This window comes from Myotis davidii, unplaced genomic scaffold, assembly GCF_000327345.1.
Source record: "Myotis davidii unplaced genomic scaffold, ASM32734v1 scaffold98, whole genome shotgun sequence".
NCBI classification, from domain to species: domain Eukaryota; kingdom Metazoa; phylum Chordata; class Mammalia; order Chiroptera; family Vespertilionidae; genus Myotis; species Myotis davidii.
Genome location: NW_006294654.1, coordinates 835968 through 861641, shown reverse-complemented (window position 1 = coordinate 861641; position 25674 = coordinate 835968). Strand labels below are relative to the sequence as shown.

General features: G+C 41.3%; 1 protein-coding gene across 1 annotated transcript in view; it reads left to right on the top strand.

Moving 5' to 3' along the window:
• Positions 1 to 19552, top strand: part of GNAQ (guanine nucleotide binding protein (G protein), q polypeptide) — a 166232-nt gene extending 146680 nt beyond the window's left edge. The window contains exons 5-6 of the mRNA XM_006769018.2: positions 10306 to 10459; positions 14241 to 19552. Of these exons, the coding sequence (XP_006769081.1) occupies positions 10306 to 10459; positions 14241 to 14431 (345 nt within the window). The 3' untranslated portion in view covers positions 14432 to 19552. The remainder of the gene's footprint in view (positions 1 to 10305; positions 10460 to 14240) is intronic.
• The last annotated feature ends 6122 nt before the right edge of the window (positions 19553 to 25674 follow it).

Here is a 25674-nt window from a genome sequence, read left to right as displayed (position 1 = left end):
CCAAATCCACCATACCTTCTGTTACTGTACAGCTCATAAGGAAGAGTAGTTTTTACATATGTAAGTGGCTGAAAAATATCAAAATAAGAATAACATTTCGTACCATGTAAAAATTACGTGAAATTCAAATATCAGTGCCCAAAGCAAAATTGTATTGGAAACCAAGCACACAAACATTCATTTTTGTATTGTCTGTCCATAAATGCTTTCCTGCTACCTCAGCAACATTGAGTAATTACAACAGAGAAAGTGTGGCCTACAAAGCTTCTAAGATATTTACTATATGGCCCTTCACAGAAGAGCTTCCCAACTTCTTTTACATAGTAAAGTACTTTGAACAATCTGGTGCATATTTGCACTAAAAAAATGTTAGTTATTATCATTATTATTAAGTTTTATATAAAATAAATGATATTCATAGAGCTAAAAATACATCAGAGACTGAAAAATTTTATGATCTACTGTTCCTGAAAATAAAACTAAAAAGGAAAAAAACCCTATTAATGACATAACAATTATTGTTTAAACATGTAAAAATGCCTGAGGAGTATAATGCACCTGGCTCATTTAATATGTATTTTGTACATGTCTTCTTATGAGAAAACGTTCAAGTCAATAGGTTATCCCTCCTTCATTAATTTTCTTGTCATAAGATCAGTTTATCTACTTATTGAAGTCCTTCAGCTCCAAACATTATCTGCTTCCCTGTCTTAGTTCTTCGTTTTTATTTTTTTTGTCTTTGGATGATAGAAAAGAGTTAACTAACAAGAACTTTGGTGTGTTATGTGATCATGGCCAGGTCAGGTCAAGTGGTACTCCATTGAACAGGGCCCCAAAATGCAACCCATACAAACCCTTGAGTTGATCTCTTTGGACATAGACAAACCAAATTCTTATCCTAACACCAATATCACCCTTTTGTGTTTGCCAAAGAATTAAACAGCCACAGAGCAAGAATGTGGCAATCTCTCTGGAGCCACTAGTGGGACTATAAGATGATGACACAGAATAGTTGGTATGGATGGAGTACAGGAAGGATGAGAGGAAGGTCAGTGAATTGAAATGTCAATGGTGTGAATACTCAAGACATGAGGAGTGTTATGAGCAAAGAAAAAGAATTTATGTATATAAGGTTAGACTTTGGCTCACTGGCATATAAGCATAAAATTAGTAGTACATGGAATATAGGGTAATTTTCAGTAGAAAGATCATTGTGCTGTAAAATAGTCTTGAAAAGAGATTGTTACTTGGTTACTTGACTAAACTAAAATACTAGAAAATATTTAAGGAAGTAGCCCTGTCTTCTATAACTTCTAGGACTGTGGACTTCCACATCAGAGAGGGTTACCCTTCTGCCATGTTTCCTAACTCACGTTGAGGCTCTCCATTCTCCATAGTGTGAGGATGTGTGACCACCTTTCCTTGTCCCTTCCCCCAGCTTCTTTCTCTGTCCTCCTGGTTTCCTCCTCCACTCCTCCACTACACACTGGTTTGCACTAGCTCATTCTACAAGGGCCTGCTCTGTGATCTCATCTCATTGCCTAGAAACCTTAGACCTGGAGGTAATAAGCAAATATATTCTATATTTTTGCTTCTCTAAACATCCTGTACAGGAAGAATACATTGATTCATAGGCAGAAATTATAATATTAAAACCTTCGGGAACTCTATTCAAGCAAAATCTGATCTCAAATAATCACTTGCAAAGATTTGCAAAAACTACGTAAATCATCTAGGGAAGGTATCTGTTCAGCTGAGTTTGGTATCCTTATCATTTCTATCCCTTTGTCTGATTTGGATAGCAGAAGTGGGATGGCTACAGAGTGTCTTGAATTATTTCTCATTCCAACTGCTCCATTTATATATTATATCTGTTTTTCTCTTGGTTTGCTCTGGGATTGAGAGTATTGAACATTTTTAGAGATTTTTAAGATACTTGAGAAACATTCGAATATTGAATGAATGAAATTGGCAGAAACCTGAATGATTTTCCAATTTCTCAGAAATTAGATGTATATATCTGGACTTGAAACCACGGATACGTTAACTTTGTACAATTCCAGTGAATAGAAAGATTTCTCTGGGTTTACAGTTTGGCCAGAGATTGGCACCTAACCAAGAGATCCTTACATAGCCATTTTACCATCTCTGACGGTGGCTGCCAGGGAAAGCTGTTGCCGGTGTGTTGGGGTCATAGCTAAGAGCTTTGCATGCACTTTCATTCTGTCCTCCCAAAGCCTGGGGATAAAGGGAATCTGAGGTTCAGTCACTTGGCACAAGGTCACATGGAGTATTTAAGGCAGAGCTTTTGTTTCAAACCTGAAGTCTCCATCTCACAGCCCTGACTCGTTCCTTCTTCCCCCTGTGTCCAGCAACAGGATCTCGGCACCGAATGTGTTTGAATTCTGGGAGTGTTGACATCAGACAGGAAAAACAGTGTGATCCTGAGAGCGGTACAAAGTCAAATACACCAAGCTTTTCCCTAAGTAACTGAGGGAGGAAACCCTTATGCAGAAGACCAGACTTGCAAATTTTTTTCATAAGGCTCTGGAGTTATTTTTCTTTTGAGTCATTGCATTTATTCACCCAGTTGATGTATGTAAATGAAACAAATACGGGAGAGAGTAAGTTCCTAAGTCACTAACATCCCTTTTAAGGATGCATGAGAATTTTTAAAGTATTCAAAGTTGGGTAAGCTACAAATTTTGAGTCAAATTATACATTATCGTAGGTTACTACATAAAAAAGGCCAACTAGTTTTGGTCTTTTAAGATAATAGTGCCCTATAGTAAGGTAATGAATAAGATATTCTTCAGTGCGTTATGTCTGAGAGGAAATAGCGAAGCAGAATTTTCACAGATCTCTTTACAGGGTTGTGGGTTTATATTCTCCTTTGCTTTGCTTTTGTTCTCCTTGCCTTCTTGTAATCTCTCCATCCATCAAGATGCAACTCAAAACTACATTTGCTTTTAAGTCAAATCTCTCCTTCCTGTGTGACCCCACTCTTCTATTGGCCATCACATGGACCTGGAATTACACATTGACACCCCTGTCTTCTTTAGTCCTCTGGGTCACAGACCCTATCTCCAACATATCATTCCCAGCCTCTAATGAACCCTTCATGTATGTCTACTGAATGATGGGCAAAAGAGGAATAGCAAAGTGTGTGCTGGGGGTGAGGAAGGGGCCAGCCCAACAAGGGTTTGGGAAAGGATTTCCTGGGGAAGTCAGGTTGATCTGGGCCTTGAAGGAGTGAGGATAGCATTACAGGCCACAGGTCAGGAAAATTTTATCACACTTGTGTGACAGTGACAACATTGACTCTGTTTATGTGGAGGCAAGAGCATTTGTGGGGGGTTCAGATTGAAGGTGTGCACTGGGGTCACTGTGGTGACTTGTGAATAACAGAGTGAGGAACTTGGGGCTTTACCCAGCATTAGTCTACCATGTGTTAGCAGGGGTAGCATAAAACAGCAATGTTTTATGCAGATTAGATATCTTGAGAATCCATTAGAGATATGAGACCCCCTCACTGATGGCTTGAACAGGGATTTTTCTGATGACAAGGAAAGACACTGAATGGTCCTTTGTGGTTACAAAGTAGGAAGTAGATAGCCTGTCCTCCATGGGCCTGGATCAAGGGTGAAAGCTTCCAGTTTAGTGCTCTACTCTTTGCTGGTTCCAGCCCAGGGGAGGAGTGTTACCTGATCAGCACTAGACTGCTATATCAAAATACTGTAGACCGGGTGAGTTATAAACAACATTTATTTCTCTCAGTTCTGGAGGCTGAGTAGTCCAAGATCAAGATGCAGGCAATTTTGGTGTCTGGGGAAGGCCTGCTTCCTGGTCTTAGGTGGTTGTCTGTCTTCTTGCTCGGTCCTCACATGGCAGAAGGGGTGAGGGAGCTCTCTGAGGTCTATAAGGACACTTAATCCCAGTCACCTCCTGATGGCTCTGCCTCCTAATACCATCACAATGCGGGTTAGGACTTCCAACACATGAATTTTGGAGAGACACACACATTCAGTCCATAGCAAGTGTGGTCTGGGTAAGACTGACATTTCTGTGGCCATGTTTACCTCAGCCATCCCACTGTGCTCACTTGCTCACAGCCTGTCCTCAGTTCTGTGACCACTTTGCTCTTCTCATGCCTATCTTAGGAAGTGACATGCTTCTGGCAGACCCAGCTAGTCTCTGTCCCCCTATTGCAGCTCCCTCACCTACATCCAGGCCACTCTTCATTGGTAGGGGCACTTGCTTTCAGTCCATGACATGTGGTAGCTGGTGGGTGACAAGAAATCAGGAGCCTGTTTGGGCCTCAGATATAGGCCAGGCCCACCCATTTAACGGGGAGCCCTGTGTTTAGGATACTAAACCTTTACCATCGGCCATACATGTGTCTCGTACATTGCTATTTTGTTTTCCTCCTTGAAACTCCATGTGCTGGTAAATGACTGAACAGCAAGTGCCATAAAGTCTCCTAAGACCTGCTGTTCCCTCCTTGATTGCAGTTCTTACTGAGCAAAGTGTATTACTGCTCTGCACGTTGCACTACCTTGTGTAGCATTGTGAAAATCTCATTTAATCCATGTAGGATGTAGACCAGGGGCTTTGATATGGAGCATGTAGGTTTGTAAATACTCTCAGTTGAGGGCAGGGAAGCATAAGGAATTTTCACTGCAGAGTGAAAAACAACTCATACAGCATAATGTCAGAATCTTTACTCACCTAAATTGGGAAAAACAAGAAGGAATGAAGGAAGCCAGCAAGGTGAGATTTTCATAGCAGGGACTCAGACACTTGGCTGGATGTGTCGACTGGCATCTCTTATCACAGCAGTGGGATAGAGCATTGCCTTCCATGTTGTCATCCTGGCTCATCAAGCTTTCCGCACACACACACCCCCACACACACACCCCACCCCAAGTATGATTTGTAAGTCAGCAGCATCAGCCTCAATTGAGAGGGATATGTATCCAGGTATATCAACTAGAAGTATTTGATATAATAAGAAACAGAAAATACAGTTCAGCCCTTGCTCAGTGGATAGAGCGTCAGCCTGCAGACCGGAGGGTCCTGGGTTCGACTCCAGTCAAGGGCATGTACCTTGGTTGCAGGCTCCTCCCTGGTGTAGGCTAGTACAGGAGGCAACCAATGGATGTGTTTCTCTCACATTGGTATTTTTCTCTGTCTTTCCCTCTCTCTAAAAATCAATGGGAAAATATACTTGGGTGAGCATTAAAAAAAGAAAAAGAAAATATAGCTCAAAGCAGCCTAAAAACTAAAAGGTACTTATTGGCTGAGTTTACTAAAAAATCTAGAGGTATAACTAAATTTAAGCATGGGATTTGTTGTTGTTGTTAATTTATTTTTTTTTTGTTTACTTTTCAGTTACAGTTGACATGCAATATTATCTTAGTTCCAGGTATACAATATAGTAACTAGACATTTATCACAGTATAATCACTATAAAATATAGTGACTAGATCACTATACCTTACATAGTGATCACCCTGTTAAATCTGGTACCATGCATAGCTGTTAACATTATTATTGACTATATTCCCTATGCTGTACTTGATATCCCCATGACTATTTTTATAATTGGCAATTTGTACTTCTTAATTCTTTTCACCTTTTCACCCATTCCCCAAGCCCCTCCCATCAGTGTGTTCTCTGTGTCTATGAGTTTCTTTCTGTTTTGTTTGTTTTGTACATTTTACATACAAGCAAAATCGTACAGTATTTGTCTGTATGTGTCTGACTTATTTCACTTAGCATAATACCCTCTAGGTCCATCCATGTTGTCTTAAATGGCAATATTTCATTCCTTTTATGGCTATATATATATATGTACCACATCTTCCTTATCCATTTGCCTGTCAGTGGACACTTAGGTTGTTACTGTATCTTGACTGTTGTAAATATTGCTGCAGTTAACATAGGGGCAAATATATCTTTTCAAATTAGTGTTTGCATTTCTTTGGATAAATATCTAGAGGTAGAATTGCTGGGGCATGTGGTGGTTCTATTTTTAACTTTTTGAGAAACCTACTTACTGTTTCTAATAGTGCCTGCATTAGTTTACAATTTCACCTACAGTGCACAAGCATTTCCTTTTCTCCATAGCCTCACCAACACCTGTTTGTTGATTTATTGACTAGAGACCCAATGCACAAAATTCGTGAAAGGAGCTCAGCCCCTGCCCACCATGGCAGCTGGGGGCCTCTGTGTCGGCCTTGGCCCCAGCCCACAGCAGCTTGGTCCAGAAGGACATCAGGTCTAATTAGCATATTACGCTTTTATTATTATAGATAGCCAATCTGACAGATGTGATCTCATTGTGGTTTTAATTTGCATTCCTTTTCCCCATTCTTTGGCCTGCAGAATTTTCTGTTGAGAAATCAGCTGATTGTCTCATGGGAGCTCCCATGTATATAACTAACTGCTCTTTCCTTGCTGATTTTAAGATTCTGTCTGACTTTTGGAATTTTAATTATGTGTTTTATAGTTGATTGATCCACTGCTTTTACTAACTGTTTGCTTTTACTAGTGAGATTTTTTTGTCATATTTTCTTATTCATATTTTTATTTTCTTCCAAGAGAAGTTCCTTTAACATTTCTTGTAATACTGATTTAGTGGTGATAAGCTATTTTGCCTTTTTCTTGTCTGGGAAGCTCTTTATTTCCCCTTTGATTCTAAATGATAGCCTTGCTAGGTGGCATAATCTTGGTTGTAGGTCTTTGCCTTTCATCTCTGAACATTTTGTACCAATCCTTTCTGACCTGCAAACTTTCTGTTGACAAATCAGATGACAGCCTTGTGGGAGCTTCCTTGTAGATAAATGCTTTTCTTTCCTTGCTGCTTTTAAGATTCTCTCTTTTCTTTAATCTTTGGCATTTTAATTATGATGTGTCTTATTCTGGGCCTATTTGAGTTCATCTTGTTTGGGATTCTCTGCACTTCCTGGACTTGTATGCCTATTTTCTTTGCCAGGTTAGGGAAGTTTTCAGTCATTATTTCTTCAAATAGGATTTCAATACCTAATTCTGTCTATGATGTGAATGTTGTGCTTGTCCCAGAGATTTCTTAAATCGTCCTCATTTTTTAAAATTCTTTTTTATTTTTTATGTTCCATTTGGGTGTTTTCCACTGCCTTGTCTTCTAGATTGCTGATTTGATCCTCTGCTTCATCTAATCTGCTGTTGATTGCCTCTAGTGTATTCTTCATTTCTGACAGGTTATTTTTCATGTGTTCTATCACCTTTTTTATGTTTTTTGCCTTTGTTGAAGTTCTCAGTGAGTTCATCTATTTTTCTCCTAACTTCATTGAGCGTCCTTATAACCACTATTTTGAACTCTATATAAACAGACCGCTTATCTTCATTTCATTAATTTTTTTGTATTTTGGGGTTGTTGTTTTTTCTGGAATTTAGTCCTGTTCTTTCACTTTGCTCATGTTCCTTTGCCTCCTCATTTTGGTTAACTCCCTATGTTTGTTTCTATGCATTCAGTAAATCTGCTGTATCTGTCAGCCTTCACAGAGTGGCCTTATGTAGAAGGTGTCCTATGGGGCCCTCTAGCTCAGTCTCCCTGGTCTCGTGAGCCAGGTACTCTAGGGGTGTCCCCTATGTGGGTTGTGTGACTTCCTGTTTTAGTTAAGGCTCAATTGCATATCTGTGGGTGGGTTGGACCCTTAGAATGACTGGCTGTGAAGACTGGCCATGACTACATTGGACAAGCTGTTGTGGGAGGACTGACTCCATGGAGTGGGAGTCACCTTTGTGAGGCTCTGGTATCAGCTGAGCCTGCCCTTCAGGTGTGTGTTTATGGAGCTTGTTGGGTGGTCTCTGATGTGGTCTAAAGTCAGCCCCTGGGTATGTTGATTCTTGAGCCTCTTGGGAGGGCCTCTGGTGCAGGGAAAGCTCAGCCACTGCTATTCTTGGTAGGAGCTACAAAGTGATCTGCAGTTGATTGCTGCTTGTGCTATGCTTGGAGAGGCTAAGCTATGAACTAAGACTGGCTGGCACTTATGCTGGGCTTGGGACCCTTTGGTGAGCACCATGTGAGCTGAGGCCAGCAGCCACTTGTACTGGATTTTTGGCCACTTAATTGAAGCTACATCTCGACCAAAACTGGTTGTTGCTTAGGCCAGACTTGGGGCCACCTGATGGGAATTACAATATAAGTTGAGACTGGTTTCCACTTGTACTGGTCTGGGAGCCATTCGATAAGAGTTAAAAGGTATGCTGAGGCTGGCCACTGCTTATTTGGGGATTGTGACCTTTGAGACATTTTGGGAAAGATTGCAGCACAAAGATTGCTTATGTGGAGGAGGCACAGAAGAGTCTCAGGCTGGGCAAACATGCTGGATGGGGTGGTGGTCTCAAGGAATCATGCTACCTAGGTGGGAGGAGGGCTTAAAAAAGGAACATGGTGCTTTCCAGTGCTTCCATCTCTGGAGTGAGTTACTATGACCCCTGCCCCTCCAGCCCTTGCCCTGAAGTTAGTCAGTTTAGTTTCTCCCCATTTGTTCCTGGTGCTTTTCGAGCAGCTGCAATGAAGCTTAGAGGGAGGGAGTTTGTGAGGTTGTGAGTGGATGAGTGAGTCTGTCCACTGGTTCTCTAAGATTGACCCAGAGTCCCACAGCCCTTTGTCTTTCCCGGATGTAATCCCCATTGGTTTTCACAGCCAGATTTATGTGGACGCCTCTTCTCAGTGCTAGGGAGCCAGGTGTGGGGCTGTGACCCTTCACTCCTCAGGGGGGGCCTCCACAGCCAGATATCCCTCCAGATTCTAATTGCCCCACTGAGTGTGGGACCTCCCGTTCCACATTTCTGCCCCTCCTACCAGTCACTACGTGGCTTTTCTTTATATCCTTAGTTATAGGAATTCTCGTCAGCTAGTCTTTATGTGGTTCTCCATGATGGTTTTGCTATAATTTAGTTGTCATTTTGATGCGGTCTTGGGAAGAGACAAGCACAGAGTTGACCTACCCTGCCATCTTGACAGGAATGATCTGAATGAGCAGTTAAAACCAGGTGAACAAGTCGTGGTTTCTTTTCCTATTCAAAGAAGCTGAAGCTCCTCTTCCACATTCTTCATGAAAGCAAGTTTCTCTGTCCCAGAGTCCCCAGCAGAATTCCTGGGCTGATCGAATCAATTAAGCTATTTAGCTGAACTGAAAATTATAAACCAGGAAAGAGGTGTTCTGAATGACTTAGCCTAGATTGACTAGGTTCTGAGCCAACCAGGGTGTTGGGGGATAGGATGTTCTTGCATAAACCACTGAGCCTCCTGTTAGCAGTAGAGGTGGGCTCAATCTAAGGCAGGCCTTTTCATTGCCTGAAATGCAGTCATAACACATAGAACTAAATTGAGTTTGGAAAGTGTCATGTGTATGTCTAGGAAGAAGCATGCCCATGCGCCATGGCTTTTATATCCTCAGGGAAAGGAGGATTCCCCAACGCTGCTGCTTTTGTAGCCTGAGGGTAGGAATTATTTAGAGGTGAATGTGGCCGTGGGAGGAACAATTTTTGGGTGATTTTATGTTACCAAGGTTGGGTAGATAATATAGCTTCAAGTAAGAACACTTTCATGAGTGCTGAAGATTAGAAATATCACATTTGTATATTCAGGTAATTACATAGTCTCTACATAATCTGTGTAGTCCTATATGAAAATTATAGTGAAAAAGGAAGAAAGTGGGCTCCAATAAATATATGTTCCAAAAATATTGTTTCCATATGTTTTCTTATCAGGGGAGATATCTACCTATCTATATATTATTACTATGTATGTAGTAATAATTCTAGAAATATATATGCCCTTTGGGCAATGAATTAACTCTATTTTCATTGTTTAAAAATAGAGTTGATTCTGGTGCTTAGGAAATTAAACACAGCTTAGGAAACGCAAAAATGAAGCCTAGGATTTAGCTCTTAATTCAGATCTTAAGTATTTGGTCATGAATGAATAATTTTGGGTGAAAATTTATGACAGTGTGCCAGATTCAACATGATTTTCTTGGGTTTGATTACTTTCTCTTAAGGTTGAAGGAGTTAACTCAGCAAATTTATTATTATTCTCTTTTGCTTGTCAACCTAAGAGTTTACATAATGAGAATAGTCCAGATGTGTCCTGAACCATTTGCATGTAAATCCTGGTGAAAGTGACTACAGCTCAGCCCAAGGCTACAAAAATCAGATGCATACAGAAGATGGCTGGACTTCAGAAAGGAGCACGGATTCACAGATTGAGTAATCAAGTAATTCACGCCTTGTTTTTCTGATGATGTCTTTCAGAACCGAATGGAGGAAAGCAAAGCCCTCTTTAGAACAATTATCACATATCCCTGGTTCCAGAACTCCTCAGTTATTCTGTTCTTAAACAAGAAAGATCTTCTAGAGGAGAAAATTATGTATTCCCACCTAGTTGACTACTTCCCGGAATATGATGGTAAGTCGGCACTCTTCAGCCAGCCCAGTAGCTGGGGAGATGTTTTCCCTACCAAGACCAATACAAGGCCAGCAAACACATCACAGTGCCCCCCTGCTGCTTTCCCTTCAGAAGTGTGTGTGGCATGACTGAGGAAGGACAGGTTTTTGTTTGCATCATCTTCTAATGACAGGAAACATTTCATTCCCTAACAATGCTGAAAATTATAGCAAAAGAAAACAACGTCTTGCGTGTTTTGAAATAAGTGTATCAGAGGAGGGAACAATTCAGCAGTGTTAACTGACTGTGTAGGAACCACTATAATTCCCTCTGTATCTCTCACTCATTTGGTGATAGTCTGCCTCTGCCTCTCGCTGGAGAGAGAACACAGTTTTGTGGTCAAGAGCCCATGCTCTGCAGTCAGCCGCCCCAGTTCAGGTCCATACTTCCTTTTTATAGAACCATGATCAAGTCACTTGGTTTCTCTGGGCCTTAGGACCAAACTCCTGGGATTATTTTGTAGACCATAATAGATAACATAGGTGTGACATTTTAGTATGATGGTTGACACATAGTGACTATTCAGGAAATATTTACTTTGGGCTGATGAAGTACCATCATCCTGAGGAATGGTGCCTTTCCTTTAAGCTCTTCCTCTGGCATTTAGAATCAGTAGCACTCAATTCAGTACTCATGGCTTTGCATTATTTATTTATTTCTTATAAACAGATCTTGCCTCCCCAACCAGACAGTAAAGTCCTGAACCACTGGACAGGATATCCAACCCATTCTGAGAAATACTTCATCAGTTGATAACAAAATGCATCCATATCCAGCCACTCTATTTCTTTTTTAAGATTGTATTTATTTTTTTATTGATGAGAGAGAGACAGAGAAAAACATTGATTTGTTATTCCACCCACTTATGCCTTCATTGGTTGATTCTTGTATGTGCCCTGACCGGGAATCAAACCCACCACTTTGGCAAATTGGGATGATGCTCTAACCAACTGAGCTACCCAGCCAGGGCCTACACCCAGCCATTCTAACACAACTGAAAGAGTCACAGCCACTGCCCCATAAAGTTTTATTGAAACAGTTACACCCATGCATTTGGGCACTGTCTGTGACTATTCTCATGCTACAACAGGAGAATTGAGTAGTCATGACAGAGATCAAATGCCTAAAATATTTACTCTGGCCCTTTACCGAGAAGGTTTGCCAATCCTGGTCTAGACAGAATGGTAGTTGAGAACAGGCTTGGCCTATCAGAGCTCCAGGCTGCTGCTTACTGGCGACAATGCCGTGGACAAGTTTATCAGCTACTCATTTCCTTCCTAAGTGAGAAAGAATGGAAGGGAATCTCAAAGATAAGTCACTGAGCACATGTGGTACCTGCCACAGAAGAACACAAACCCCATGCACCTGTTACAGAGCAGGCATCATGGCAGCAGAACAGACTAGTTTTAAAATTATTTCATCATGTGGTGTCTGGGTAGGATATCAGTTCAACGTTTCTGTACTTCTGAAAGGTAATTACTTTAAAAGCTATGATTCAGTTGCTTCACAGCTTTCTGTGAATATACAGACACATCAGGGATGGTGTTTCTTTCATCCCACATGAGGAAGAGAGACGGTGCATGTTTAAAGAACTGAAGGTCCCCTCTGCAAGTACATTTTCCTTTGTGCAGTGTTGTTCCTTAAAAAAACAAACATATAACTTTCCTACCCTACACAGTGTTTTCACTTTTCCCGCTGTGAATCTGCCACTAGCCTGCCACCAAGTCATAAATGCCTGAAGCTGTATTCCTCAGTCTCCCTGAGAAACTGTGGAAGGAACTAATTACACATGTAGTTCACTTGCTCTCCCATACAACAGGCATGCTCTTGAAACACAGCATCTGCCCACGTGTGATGGGCACAAAGCCTCTAGTGTACATCCCAGACCACGTGCTTGCCTCACCCCTCTGGAAAGAGAGATTCATAAATTTTCTCAATTTGGTGAGACTTGGCAGGGGGGAAACGGCCCCTTCCCCCATACACAGCACTCACCTGTGGGCCAGCATGCTTTCACGATGTGCTTGCATTCAGGATGACAGAGGGGAGGTACAGCACAGCCTGCCCACCGAGGCTCGGGCTGCTCCGTGCAGCACACAGAGTCACATCAGTTGTATCTTTCTGTGATAAAAGCCTATTTCTCTCTCCTTTTCACCTTCTCTTCCTCTCTCCCTCCAACATCTCCCTGATCTCTTTACATATCTTCTTTGTCGTATATTCCTCAGATTCCCCATCACTGTGAGTATTTTCCTTCCAACAGGTGCCCATTGTGAATGTCTTAAAACCTGAAGATGGTATTTACTGTCTGTCTCCTCCAGTACACACATAGCACACACAGGCCACTTGGTCATGGCAAGGAGACACTTTGTTACTCACAAGCAAATGCAGCTGTCATTTCACGAGACCCAAAGCCCTCGTAAGATGAGAGAAGACTGAACAAACCAAGGCCCACTCTGCAGTGATGTTTTTGTAATAAACATGTTTATGATGTTATAAATTTCACACTTCCACATTTCTGCACTTAAAAGGTCTTAATCATAATGAATGCCATTTCTGTATTTCTTTTTAGGAAGGGAAATTATCATTTCCACATGGGCTTGAATTGCAGAATTGTTCAGGGATTGTGGAATTGTGTTCCTGCTATGAGTTCTTTGTAGTTTATATTTTTCCAAATAACATATTTATTCTTAAAAACATAACACACTCCAAGTGCTCTTTAAAGAGCTTGAGTCTAGTTCTGATATTCTTCAGAGCAGGGGTGGGGGTGTCCAGCCCAAGCGCGATATAGCCCTCAAAACCATTTGGTCTGGCCCTGCAAGGCATTAGGGATGAGTTAATTAAATGTTTGACCGAAGAAATTCAAGACACTAATTCGAAAAGATATATTCGCCCCTATGCTCCTGCAGCATTATTTACAATAGCTAACATATGGATGCAACCTAAGTGTTCCTCAATAGACAAACAGATAAACAGGTGGTACATATATAAAGTGGAATATTACTCAGCCATAAAAAAGAATGAAATCTTGCCATTTGCAACAACATGGATGGACCTAGAGCAGCCATGGGCAAACTACGGCCGCCCGTTTGAAATGAATAAAACTAAAAAAAAAAAAAAGACCGCACCCTTTTATGTAATGATGTTTACTTTGAATTTATATTAGTTCACACAAACACCCCATCCATGCTTTTGTTCTGGCCCTCCGGTCCAGCTTAAGAACCCATTATGGCCCTCGAGTCAAAAAGTTTGCCCACCCCTGACCTAGAGGGTATTATGCTAAGTGAAATAAGTCTGACAGAGAAAGGCAATACCCTATGATCTTGCTTATATATGGAATCTAAAAAACAAACTCAAAGATACAGAAAATAAGCTGATGATTGCCAAATGGGAGGGGGTTTGGAGGATGAGTGGAAAGGGTGAAGAGATTAAGAAGTACAAGTTTCCAGTACAGCATTGGGACTATAGTCAGTAATATTGTAATAATTATGAATGGTTTCAGATGCACACTGAACTTATCGGGTGTTCACTTCATAAGTGATATAAAAGTCTATTCACTATGTTGTGCACCTGATATGTTGTGCTAACAAAATATGTCAACTGAGATTGGAAAAAAATGCAGGCACCTTATTTTTAAAAAGGAGCAATACAGACATCATCTTCATGCGTATGACCCAATAAACATTTATTGAGCAAGCGCATTAATGCCTCAACTAACAAGCTGTCTCTCTCCTCCCTTGGCCAACAGGACCCCAGAGAGATGCCCAGGCAGCTCGAGAATTCATCCTGAAGATGTTCGTGGACCTGAACCCAGACAGTGACAAAATTATCTACTCCCACTTCACGTGCGCCACAGACACCGAGAACATCCGCTTTGTCTTTGCTGCCGTCAAGGACACCATCCTCCAGTTGAACCTGAAGGAGTACAATCTGGTCTAATTGTGCCTCCTCGACACCGCCCTTCCCTTCCTTGGTGGGCTATCGAAGCTGTACAAGAGGGACTGTATTTCTGTGGAAAGCAATTTGCATAATACTAATTTATTGCCGTCCAGGACTCTGTGTGAGCGTGTCCACAGAGTGTGTAGTAAATATTATGATTTTATTTAACTATTCAGAGGAAAAACAGAATGCTGAAGTACAGTCCCAGCACATTTCCTCTCTATCTTTTTTTTAGGCAAAACCTCGTGACTCAATGTATTTTAAATTCTCAGTCATGCACTCACAAAGATAAGAGTTGATTCGTTGTTTTCCTCTCTGTCCCTGTCCCTCTCTCTCTCCCCCTCCCTCTCTCTCCCTCTTTCCCCCTTTCCCACTGAGCAAAGTGAAGCTGATTTCCTATTTCCTAACCCATAACCTCCCTCCTGATTTTTCCCGGGTTACAATGGCCTTTATCCTAGTTCCATCCTTGGTCAGGTTTTTCTCCCGAATGAAATGGTTCAGGATGACATCATTCAATTAAGCCATCAACATCCGCTTAGTTGAACCTTTTTTTAGTTTTTGCTGAAGGATTATAAGTATTAATACTATGGTTTTAACTGTATTGCTCTGGATACACATATAGAGGTTTTTATGTAAGTCTATTGTCTTGCCTCACTTTGGCCTGGATGCCTGTCTAACAGTTAAGTGTCATTCCTTTTGGATTTCTGCCTTCAGCCATAGCGTGGCTGCTCAGAGGGATGTGCAGATGTCAGTGAGGCGAGGGCAGAGACGCGCGGAAGGAGTCCTATCGTTTGAAATGCCACATGCCATCGTCCTTCCTCCCTTCCTTGCTTTTTCTTTTTTCACCCTCTCTTCTTTAAATCACAGATGCCAAAAAAAAAAAAAAAATGCCAACAGACACTACATTACCCTAGTGGCTGCTACCCAGGGCCTTTAATAGGTTGCTCTTAATTTTTTTTTCCCGTTGGTTAGGATTTTTCCTCCCTTTTTTTTCTGAGTGTTTGGGCCACAATTTTTAGATGATTTTTATTATAGGTCTGTGTTGCCAAAGCTGGCTTTTTGTAAAACAGAGTAAGAACTTAAACGATAAAAGCTGGTATCTTAAAATGTAAGAGAATAAGACTGTGAAGCCTAAAATGATTGGCTGAGAATGAACCTGAAACACCAATTGCCAAACAATTGGTAACTGTACATTTGATTCTCACGGTCCATGCTTTTTCAGTCCTCACTGTTGAGTCTCCACGTTCCATGTCAAGTGTCCAAATCAGCAATGTGGAAAAGTGTCCTCTGTGATGCAATGTGACATTTGCTTGTGTCTCTTCATTTGAAGCCAGTTGTGTTCTTTATGTTCTTTAAGGTCGAGTAGGTCTGCCAAGAACACTGATTGATAGTATTATTCTGACACCTTTAATTTGCAAAATCTGAAGCTACTGCTCGTTTACCACCTTTGGATCTTTTTAAACTGGTGACTGGTTAAGTAGAACTTAAGGAAGATTGGTGGACTAAACTCAAAAGTAACCTCTCACTGTCCTGTAGAACACGTATTTATGTAACTGAACCTGCTTGGAGAGAGATCTGGAGTTCTCTGTGTGCAATTTCCAACAAATGCAAAAAAATACAGCACGTGCATGGATGAGCTCTCCTGTCAAGCAGTGTGAGTTGAAATAGGTTTTAAGAAAATAAATCCAGATTGTTTTAAACCTGCTGGAAAGTTAGAGTGAGGCCACGACGTGGTCTCATTTTAACTATAATGCTATTTGGCACAGGTCTGAACTTCCATGTAAATCACTCTCTTGAAACAGCAAAGGGGAGGGAGAAAACTGTGGGCTTATTAGATGGGGACCAGGGTTATTACTAAGTGGTAATGCAGTGTTCTCATTCTGCACTCTCCCAGCCTCAAACAACACAGGTTACTTTTTTTTTCCTTGCTCAGAAAGCACCTGTAATTTAATCAAGAAACAGACTGCCTGTAAGTATAGTGCAATTATGAATGCTCTAATCGTTGTACATACATCTCTCCCTTGATATTGCAGCATCCATACTGGCTTTGTGATCATTAATTGTTTGGGCAGATTGAATGTGCTGTATTGATATGTATCTATGTAATTGTATGTCTTATAGCTAATTCACATTTTGAATAATGTTATTTTATTTACTTTTTTAAGAGAGGAGAATGTAAATTTGTCAGTTTATTTCTGACTAGGGATATTTTTTTTTTTCCATTTAGAAAACAAGAAAAAAAAAAACCTTACTCTCGTACAGAGCGGTACTAGCATCGTGCTGTATAAAATCATTTGCACATTCCTGAGTAGAGGTATACTGATTATAAGACCCAAAGGTAATTTCATAGCAAAATACATACAATCAGTTGGAGCTTTTATACAAACATGGAAAACAACTTTGTAGAACTTTTGCCATTTACCTAGGATTGGAATATGAGCTTTTATACAATTCATATTCTTATTTGGCAAATGCACAGTTTAGTATTACCTCTCTGGTGGCCTTTACTAGAAAGGCAGTTTTAGAAGCTATTGTGATCCACTGAGGAAATGTTTTAACAGCTAGAGACCACTGCTTGCCTGAAAGGGCGATCTTAAATTTGGTGCAGCAAAAAAATAAAAATAAAAAAGAAAATAAAAAAACAAAAAAAACAAATGTAAACAACATTTGAAGGCCTACAGTGTGTATAGAGAAAACCTCATCACAAGATCGTAAGTGTTACAGTTGTAGGGAATCAAGATATTCTATTTAATAGAGCTGTAGTAGATTGTAGTTGATTAAACCTGATCTCAAAGCTCAGAGGAAGCTGAGCAACACAGGGAAAGACTGTTCTGTGTGTTGATGGAATTGGGACGGAATTGCTATGCAGAATTGAGGTTTGTGGCCTCACTGTTCCTCCTAGGGTGCATGACAAGATCCCTTCTCTCGAGAAAGGAAAAAATTGATCACCCTACCCGCAGTGATGCCCGGAAACCTACTTGTAGCCACACTAGTCAGTCAAAGCTAAAGGATTTTCTTTTTCCTTTCTTTGTTTGGGGTTTTATTGAAGGGGCTAGGGGTGGGAAGGGATTCTTTTCAGTTTTGTATAAAAACAAAGTTTACTCATGCTTTATATTATATTCTGATTGCAAGCGTTATCGGCGTGTGCCACTGGACTCCTGTTGAGGCTGTAGGTGACGGAGGCTGTGGCAGGTTTTATGATTTGGGCATGTCTTATTCAGAAACAAAAACCCCAAAAAACCTTTCTTCAGCATACCAAGGCAAGCAGCCATTTCATGACTCACTAACACATTGCAGTGTACCAGTTTACAGATGATTTTTCCCTTTTTTGCGTGGCACGGCAGTTCCAACCCACAGAGAATTCATTATTTGTAAATTGGAGGTTGTACTATGCCTTACAGAGCTTAAATTCAGAAGTTTGTGCCTCATATCTGAAACAAAGGGAAATAACCCGCCCATTCGAAAGTAAATACATCCCCTCAAAGTGTGTGTGTTGTTGTTTTTTAACATTCCCATATAAAGAGCTCTGTTGAATGTCATGAATAGACTGGGGGAGGGGGGCCTTTTAGGAACCTGCATATGTTGTTTACTAACAAATGACATCTACAAAAGGTATTTGAAGAACACCTGAAACTTGTATTTTTTTGTAGATTAACTAGCAGGTCTAATATTTTAAAAGGTAATTCAGCTAAAGGACAATTTACTTTTTGTACTTCAGACTATCTTGATTGTCAAGGTGTACGAACTGTAATCTTAAAATTTATACTGCCACATGACTGTAAATTTTAGTTGTCTTAAGTTAGGAATCGGTGAAATGCTATTTATGCTGGATTTGGGTCAAAATGACTTATTTGCAAAAAAATAAAAAAATAATGGGAAGAAAGGGCTGCATAATGAAATACCGCAAGACTCAGATACTGGTTGGAAATAACCTTCAAATTACCTTCAATTTTTCTGTTTTCAGTTTCTCAAAAAAGGACGAATGAAATGAAATATAGCAGAATGTTAACCCATATAAAAATAAAGTGTACCCAAATATTGTAATGTATATTGCTGCTCTTCTTAAAATTAACTAAGGGTTTAAAACCACTTCATTGGTAAGATGACAACATCTCAGTTGATACAAATAAGGTGTGCTTGGTATACGGTAACATTTTCTTCCAAAGATATATCTTTGGTTAGAAACACACACAAAATTAAAACAAGTAATACTGTATGTTAATCTTTCTCTGCATATTTCCAGCATATGTAGCGTTAATAGATCTACCCTGGTAACTATGTCTTTGGGATTTCATTTTGGTTCCATCAAATTAGGAAAAGAAATGGCCTAGTTGTATATGATTAGCTAGAGATTTTTGGAGCCAGACATTCTGCTGTTTAGCAGCTACTTAGTGCAGACTCTCAACTTGTCATTTGTTTTTCTCACAGAGAAAAAAAACCATTTCCTGTCTTCTTCCCAACTACCAATGTCCTTTCAGTAACACTCTTGCCTCTAGAATCATCTGCTCAAAGTATGCATACACACTCCGCACATAGTAGGTGCTCAGATATTATTTTCCTTCTTACCTCCCTTATCTGTCATGTACTTCCATTTCCCCACATAATTCCAACCCAATAATAAATGACATTTACATGTGATTAAAACACGTCTTGGGTAAAATTGGATCTTACATGGATAAAGGAATTCTGATTTTCATATAAACTGTGGTAGACAGAAAAAAAAATAACAGGGAGGAAGATATGCAATAGAATATTTTTAAGTTTAGGAAGAAAGCTGGAAAATGACTATGTAATTTTGTTCAGGTTACTTTACCGGAAGCATGTTGGTGGATTTCTTTTCCTCAAAAAACTCTCTAAATGCCAGTTCTTGCTGGATTCCTCACCTGTCATCACATTGGAAGCCCTTACTAGACCTATGTGTTTTGGGGAGTTTTGTCAGAAGACATTTTTAATTGCAGTATTTAAAAAGATCATATTTACTGGTTCTTAAAATGTCATTCAAATGCATGTATTGTCTAATGTTTGGGGATGGGAACTAGTTTTGCAAAAAAAAACACCTAATGTTGTATAATAATGCCCCAATGATCTTGCTGGTTAAAAATACAGTATTTTTGGCCATAATTTTGTATGACAGTATGCTTCATTCTTGAGTTTTGCTTCTCTTGAAGTTGCCCAAACTTCTCCTGGAATGATCTTTATTATGAGCAGTATTGGAATAAATCTTTTCTTAAAACACTTTATACTGCACATGCATTTTCCAAAGTAGACAAATTCAGTAGTGTCTAAACCAACCAAAAACTTATTTTCCCCTCTGTGTATAATCAGAAACTTCAGCCTCCTGTAGTAGGAGCATTCATATTGATAGTATTGATCAAATTAGCTTTTAAAAAAGTTGCCCTGCTTTAGGTTGCACACAACTGTAAAAATAAATTTATATAGCTGCTCAATAAAGACTTACAAAGCCGCTATCTTCAGCCTGAACCAGCTTCTAATAAGGAGAAAACACTGGCCCAAAGCAGCAATGCTCGGCTCAGAGTTTTCTGAGTCAGTGGTGTGAATGGGTGTACGCCACGTGGGCAAAAGGACCTGGCGTAGGTGTTGTTTATGTCTGTGACTTAGAAACAGGTAGGCTTTCGAGATCAGCTAAAAAGTAGCTTTTCTTTTGCTAGCAGTTGTGTGGAGTTGGTATTGTAAGTGTTTTGTGGGGTTTTTTCCTAGAGAATCAGTGCCTGTGGAGAGACTTAAAACCATACCAAAAGCAACACCTGTCCCTCTTATCTATCATCAGGTCTCTCTGATGGACAATCCAGCCCTTGCTTAGGGAATTGTGTGTTATTCAGAACACTGTTCCGTCCAAATACTTTAGAGAAAAAAGTGTCATTTTTACTGAAAAGCCCTTGGTTTAAGGCTCTCCCATCCCATGCTTACACATTTCACTTTATTTTTTAAGTATATTCTTACTGGTTTCAGAGAGAATGGGAGAGAGAGAGAAAAACATCAATGATGAGAGAGAATCATTGATCGGCCGCCTCCTGCCCGCCACCTACTCAGGATCAAGCCCACAACCAGACATGTGCCCTTGACCAGAATCGAACCTGGGACCCTTCAGACTGCTGGCCTATGCTCTTATCCACTAAGTCAAACAGGTAACAGGTGAGAGCCCATTCTTACAGGTTTTAGAGACCATTTCGAATAGATGGTGTTCCCTTCTCTCTGGATCCTACTATTAAGGGAATGGTGTGACTGGGGACTGTCGCTTAGTACAGGCCTGGAGTGATCAGTTCACACAATCTCTGCTGAGAAGGCAGGGTGTTAAGCAGCCCCCAGTTCTCCCCACTCCATACCTCCCAGCTCTCCCCTCTCCATGACCTTCTGACCCCGGCTTGACCACTGTAGGAGCAGGGTCTGTCTGCACCATCATCTGGAAGACCATCTGTCTACTGTAAAAGCTACAAACTCTGAACATTATTTGATCCAAGGCCAAATATTTTCACTTTTTGACTCAGAACAAGCCTACATAGTCGGTTTCTTTTCTGTCCTATTCTTTTGGAAGCAATAAAGTGGTTGGTATGGAAGCTTCACTGTCTGGCTCTTCATCTTCCCCGTTCCTCCCATTTTTCTTCATTTTGTGATGGCCAAGTGCTGCCTCTAGGAACCAGTTAAACCATCGCAAAGAGTGGGGGTGGAACTGGGAGCTGAGGAACAACAATGGTTTGCTGACAATGTGTCCAGAGCCCACCCTGATGGTAAGGCAGCCAGCTGCTTTTCTCTTGTCTCATGTGGAGTCATTACCATGCTTCCTGTACTCCGCATTTAAAGCCCTTCCTGAAATGTTTATCAGGGCTGGAGTATGGAAAGCAATGGTAGTTATGGTTGGGCTTCTAGTTGGTTTGGTTTCTTTTGCTAGTAAGTTATCTATGCATTACTACCATGGTTCTTTGTTTTCCTGCCAGGGCTAGTAAATATGGATCCAGCTATTCACGAGGAGTAGAACAGTCTTTTAAGGAAGCTTCTTAGGTCCCTGCAAAACAAGGCCTTGGTTATAAAATGTAGGTCTCATTAAATCTAAGATGCACAGGGAGTTCTGAAAAGATTCTTTTCTTTTAATTCTTATGCCTCAAGATTTGAAATCTGATCCGTGTTGACTTTCTCTCTTAGAGAAACATCCTGTTTTCTCCAAGAATGCAAAAGGTATTTTTCTGTCCCATTAGCCTGTGGGTACAATAAGGCAATTTACCAGCTTTTAATTAAGAGGGTAATTAAGCCAATTGATAACAAAGAGCTGCTGGCAGGAATCCCTTGGGGAGGCCTTCCCAGCCCTCCTCAAGCATCTCCAGCCCTGCCCTGGAGGAGGTGTTTTTGCAGCTTAGAGGACTGAGCCAGTCCCATGTGATGGACTGCATGCAGTAGGGCCCCTGGGGCTTTCCCTCTGTTCTGTTTGCCTAATACACTTACATGGTGGATATTTAAGAGATGACCAGGGAAAGACAAACTGGCAAAGGGGCTTGGCAAGCCCTAGGAGTCTGCAAATGGGGATTCCACACCCTGCACCCCGCTGCCAGGCAGCACACACAGCTGCTGACCAGACTGTGCGTGTCTGCTCTGGGCTGTGCCTCACCTGGGATGCCAGGCCTGGTGGTGTGGAATCCCACACTGCCCGCCACTGTGCCTGCGGGTGGCACACCTGAGACGCAGGGCCCACTTCAGGGGGTGTAGCAGCAATGATTATATTCCTGGGCTCACAGCAGCGTTAGCAAAAGGGGTCTGCTTTCTTTTTGAAATTCCAAAGGTCTCACCCGTGGTATCCTGGTAAATAGTTACAAATGAGGGCGGGGGTGGGGGGGATGAAGGGGTGTGATAGCACGGGATCACGGTGCTGGTTTATAGTGTGTGCTCAATAAATACTCCCACCAGGCCCAGTTTGAAGCTACTGATTGGTAATGTCAGTGAACTCAGAGGTGGGAAGAGAGGCTACCAACCGGTGCTCTCGAGCTGTGCCTGCCCAGCACCCTCAGTCTGTGCAGAGGGCTTTCTGTGAACCTGGGGAAATGGCAGCAGGACAAGCCCAGCTGGCTCCCTGCACCAAGAGCACATGCATTCCTGATCCTCGTGACCTGGGCCTGATGGCCAGAGGTGCTCCTGATGGGCTCAGACAACGGGCAGGTAGGCCAGAAATACAACATATTTAAACTCTCAAAAGGAATGGATAGCCAGGAAGCTGGAAGGTAAGAATACAAAGTCCATTTGGATATCAGATTTACATGTTGTGAGTTTGAGTGTGTATGTGTGTGCACACGTGTGTGTGTATGTGTACACATGTGTGTGTGTGTGTGTGAACGGTCTCTGCATCTCCAATCAGCTCTATTGTTGCTGAACATAGAAAAAGCCTATACAAGTGATCATGTCAATTAGGTGACAACATTAATCATAAACATTTTTTAAAATACGAATCTCTATACTTATGTAGAATTTAAAAATGGTTTGATTTCGTTGCCATTGTGTGCACAGATACAAGTACAAATATACCTGAATGTGTACAGTCAGACCTGCTTATCCATGGACATTAGAAATATTTTAAGTCACAGAAAAGAATTCATGTTGACATGTTCAAGACACAAAAGATCATAAAATCCATGGTTAATATTTTCTTAGAAAATGTTCTCTGTTGCCAGTCTTCCCAGTGCCATGTTGGAAGAGCTCCACCTTATCCGTGAAAGAAGGCCTAATTGCAGCAATAATGTTTCCTAAAGGGCAGGTGAACGAGGCGGGAGCTTCAATGTCTCTGAATGACGAGGGGCTGTGCCTCCTGCAGAGGCCGGGAGGCTGGTCTCCTAGAAGGTGTGGAAGTGGGATGTAGTCCCATCCAAAGCTTAAGGTCCGGGCCTATTTGACTGAGTCACTGCCGGGTTCATCATTTCCATTCCTGAGTTGTCTTCCCTGTGCAGACTGCTCACTTCCCATCAAGGATGACAAAGTCCCAGAGGCCCAGACTCACACCACACAAACGCCTACACAGCACCACAGGCGCTGCTGCGCGGGGCCTGGGGCTGTGCCCTGTCATTATCTCAGGCTGGCTGGGGGTGACCACTGCCCATGTCCCCCGACTCTCTCGCGGGTTACTGCAGGCAGTTCTTTTCGGGTCAGGAGCTGCCGCATCCTTCCAGCATTCTCTGGCCTCACCCGGAAACCAATAGTCAGCGCCTCAGGAGTGACACGCAACCGGTGAGCGACAGGAGTTGGCGGGTACACTGCAGTGCCCGGCCCTCGGTGGGCAAACCCAAGGCTTGTTCTACACACCCGTGCAGAGGGTCCCCGTGGGCCTGAGCTCCCTTGCTGTTGCTGGAACCCACTTATTCATACAACCCTTACTGGCTTTCCCCCTCCCCTGCCTCACTTCCACACTCCCTGTGCTTTCTGGGGTCACCTCTCAAAGAAACAACTTGCACTGAAACGCTTCACACGGGTCTTCTGTAGGAAGCCCCGGCCAGACAGGGAAGCCATCCAGGGATGGCTTTCAGGTGGGAAAGCACCCACAGGGACTCATTAGGAACGAATGGGTCGCAGCTAAGACTAAGAAACACTTTGCCTTCCATGGGCTCCCAACGGCAGCTTGTGAGAGCAGATGTTCAGGATTAGCACCTGGAACCCTAGCATGAAATGAATTTGCTAGGAAAGCACACAGTGAGATATATATCAATAACATTTTTTATGAAAAAATTTCATATTTATGAAAATAAATTCCACCTTTTCTTGGAAGCTACCACTAGAACATGTTTTAAGATAATCGTTTTTTTGCCCTAACCGGTTTGGCCCAACGAATAGAGCGTCAGCCTGCGGGCTCAAGGGTCCCAGGTTCGATTCTGGTCAGGGGCATGTACCTTGGTTGCGGGCACATCCCCACTGGGGAGTGTGCAGGAGGCAGCTGGTGGATGTTTCTCTCTCATCAATGTTTCTAACTCTCTATTCCTCTCCCTTCCTCCCTGTAAAAAATCAATAAAATATATTTTTTTAAAAGATAATCGTTTTTAATTGTTGAAGAAAAGTGAGGCAGATATTTCAACCTTATTGTCATTCTGTTTAGAGGGCTTCTTCACTCCTTTCCTCCATCTGCCCAGCCCTGGCCATTGCCTCCAGGTTGCACCCTCACACCAGCCCTGACTAATCCATTCTAGATATGTCAGGCCAGCTGCCCCTTGGAGACAGGCATGCACTTTTGTCTTGCTCCTCCCCTTCCCCTGCCTTGCCATTCCCCCTCCACCCCCATTGCCATCAGCGGATGATGCTAACATTATTCGAGGCAGAGGGGAAAGAGGAAAGAATATTTCGTCAGAGAACTGGCACATATGGTGATATTTAGTTATTGAGAGAAAAATCAGAGAAGAGGGAACATATATTGAAAACTATAACAAAAATAGAGGAACATTAGCTAGGCCATGTTCTGCAAGACAGTGTCTGCCTTCTTTAAAGAAATAAGAAGTTTCTCTAGTTTTTGATGGTTGATAAAGGTATGTTCTTAGAAAAAATAAGTTAAGGAAACTATATTTCAAATTTTGATGAAACAGGACTTTAGAATAAGAGGCTCACTGCCAGTGCAAAAACAATTATTAGTATGCCACATCTTTGTTCTAAAATATGTCAGAATGTACTTAAATTGTATTTGATTATCTAATTACTTGTCCTTGGACTAGATTGTAAAGGAATGAGTTTTTGTGTGGGGATTATATGCCTCATAAATTTTGAGATGGTTCAAAGATAAATAAAATTATATTCAAAATCAAATGCAGTTAGACGGAATTCCAAATTATTTCATGAGACCAGATTTTGTTTACCTACTTTTGCTGGGCATAATTCTATAAACAGTGGGAAGATATTTATAGAAAGAAGAAAACACAACAAAATCCAATAATGGCTTAATATGTTTAAGGGAAAAATTATTCAGAATATATCCATATAAAAGAATATGTGCCAATGTGTCTGGAACTTGGAAGAAATTTCAGGTAAACTAAGGAGGGGAAACTGAGGATAAAAAGTAAATTGTTTTGTGGAATTAGGCACGAAGACACTTTTTAATGGTTCAAAATATAAGTGATTCAGGAAAATCTCTAAGATTGACTTCTCCCATTCTAACTAACTACCGAAATGTGTTATAATTTTTTATCATTTTCTCCATCACTTATACAATCTCTCTCTCTCTCTCTCTCTCTCTCTCTCTCTCTCTCTCTTTCAGAGAAGAAGGGAGAGGG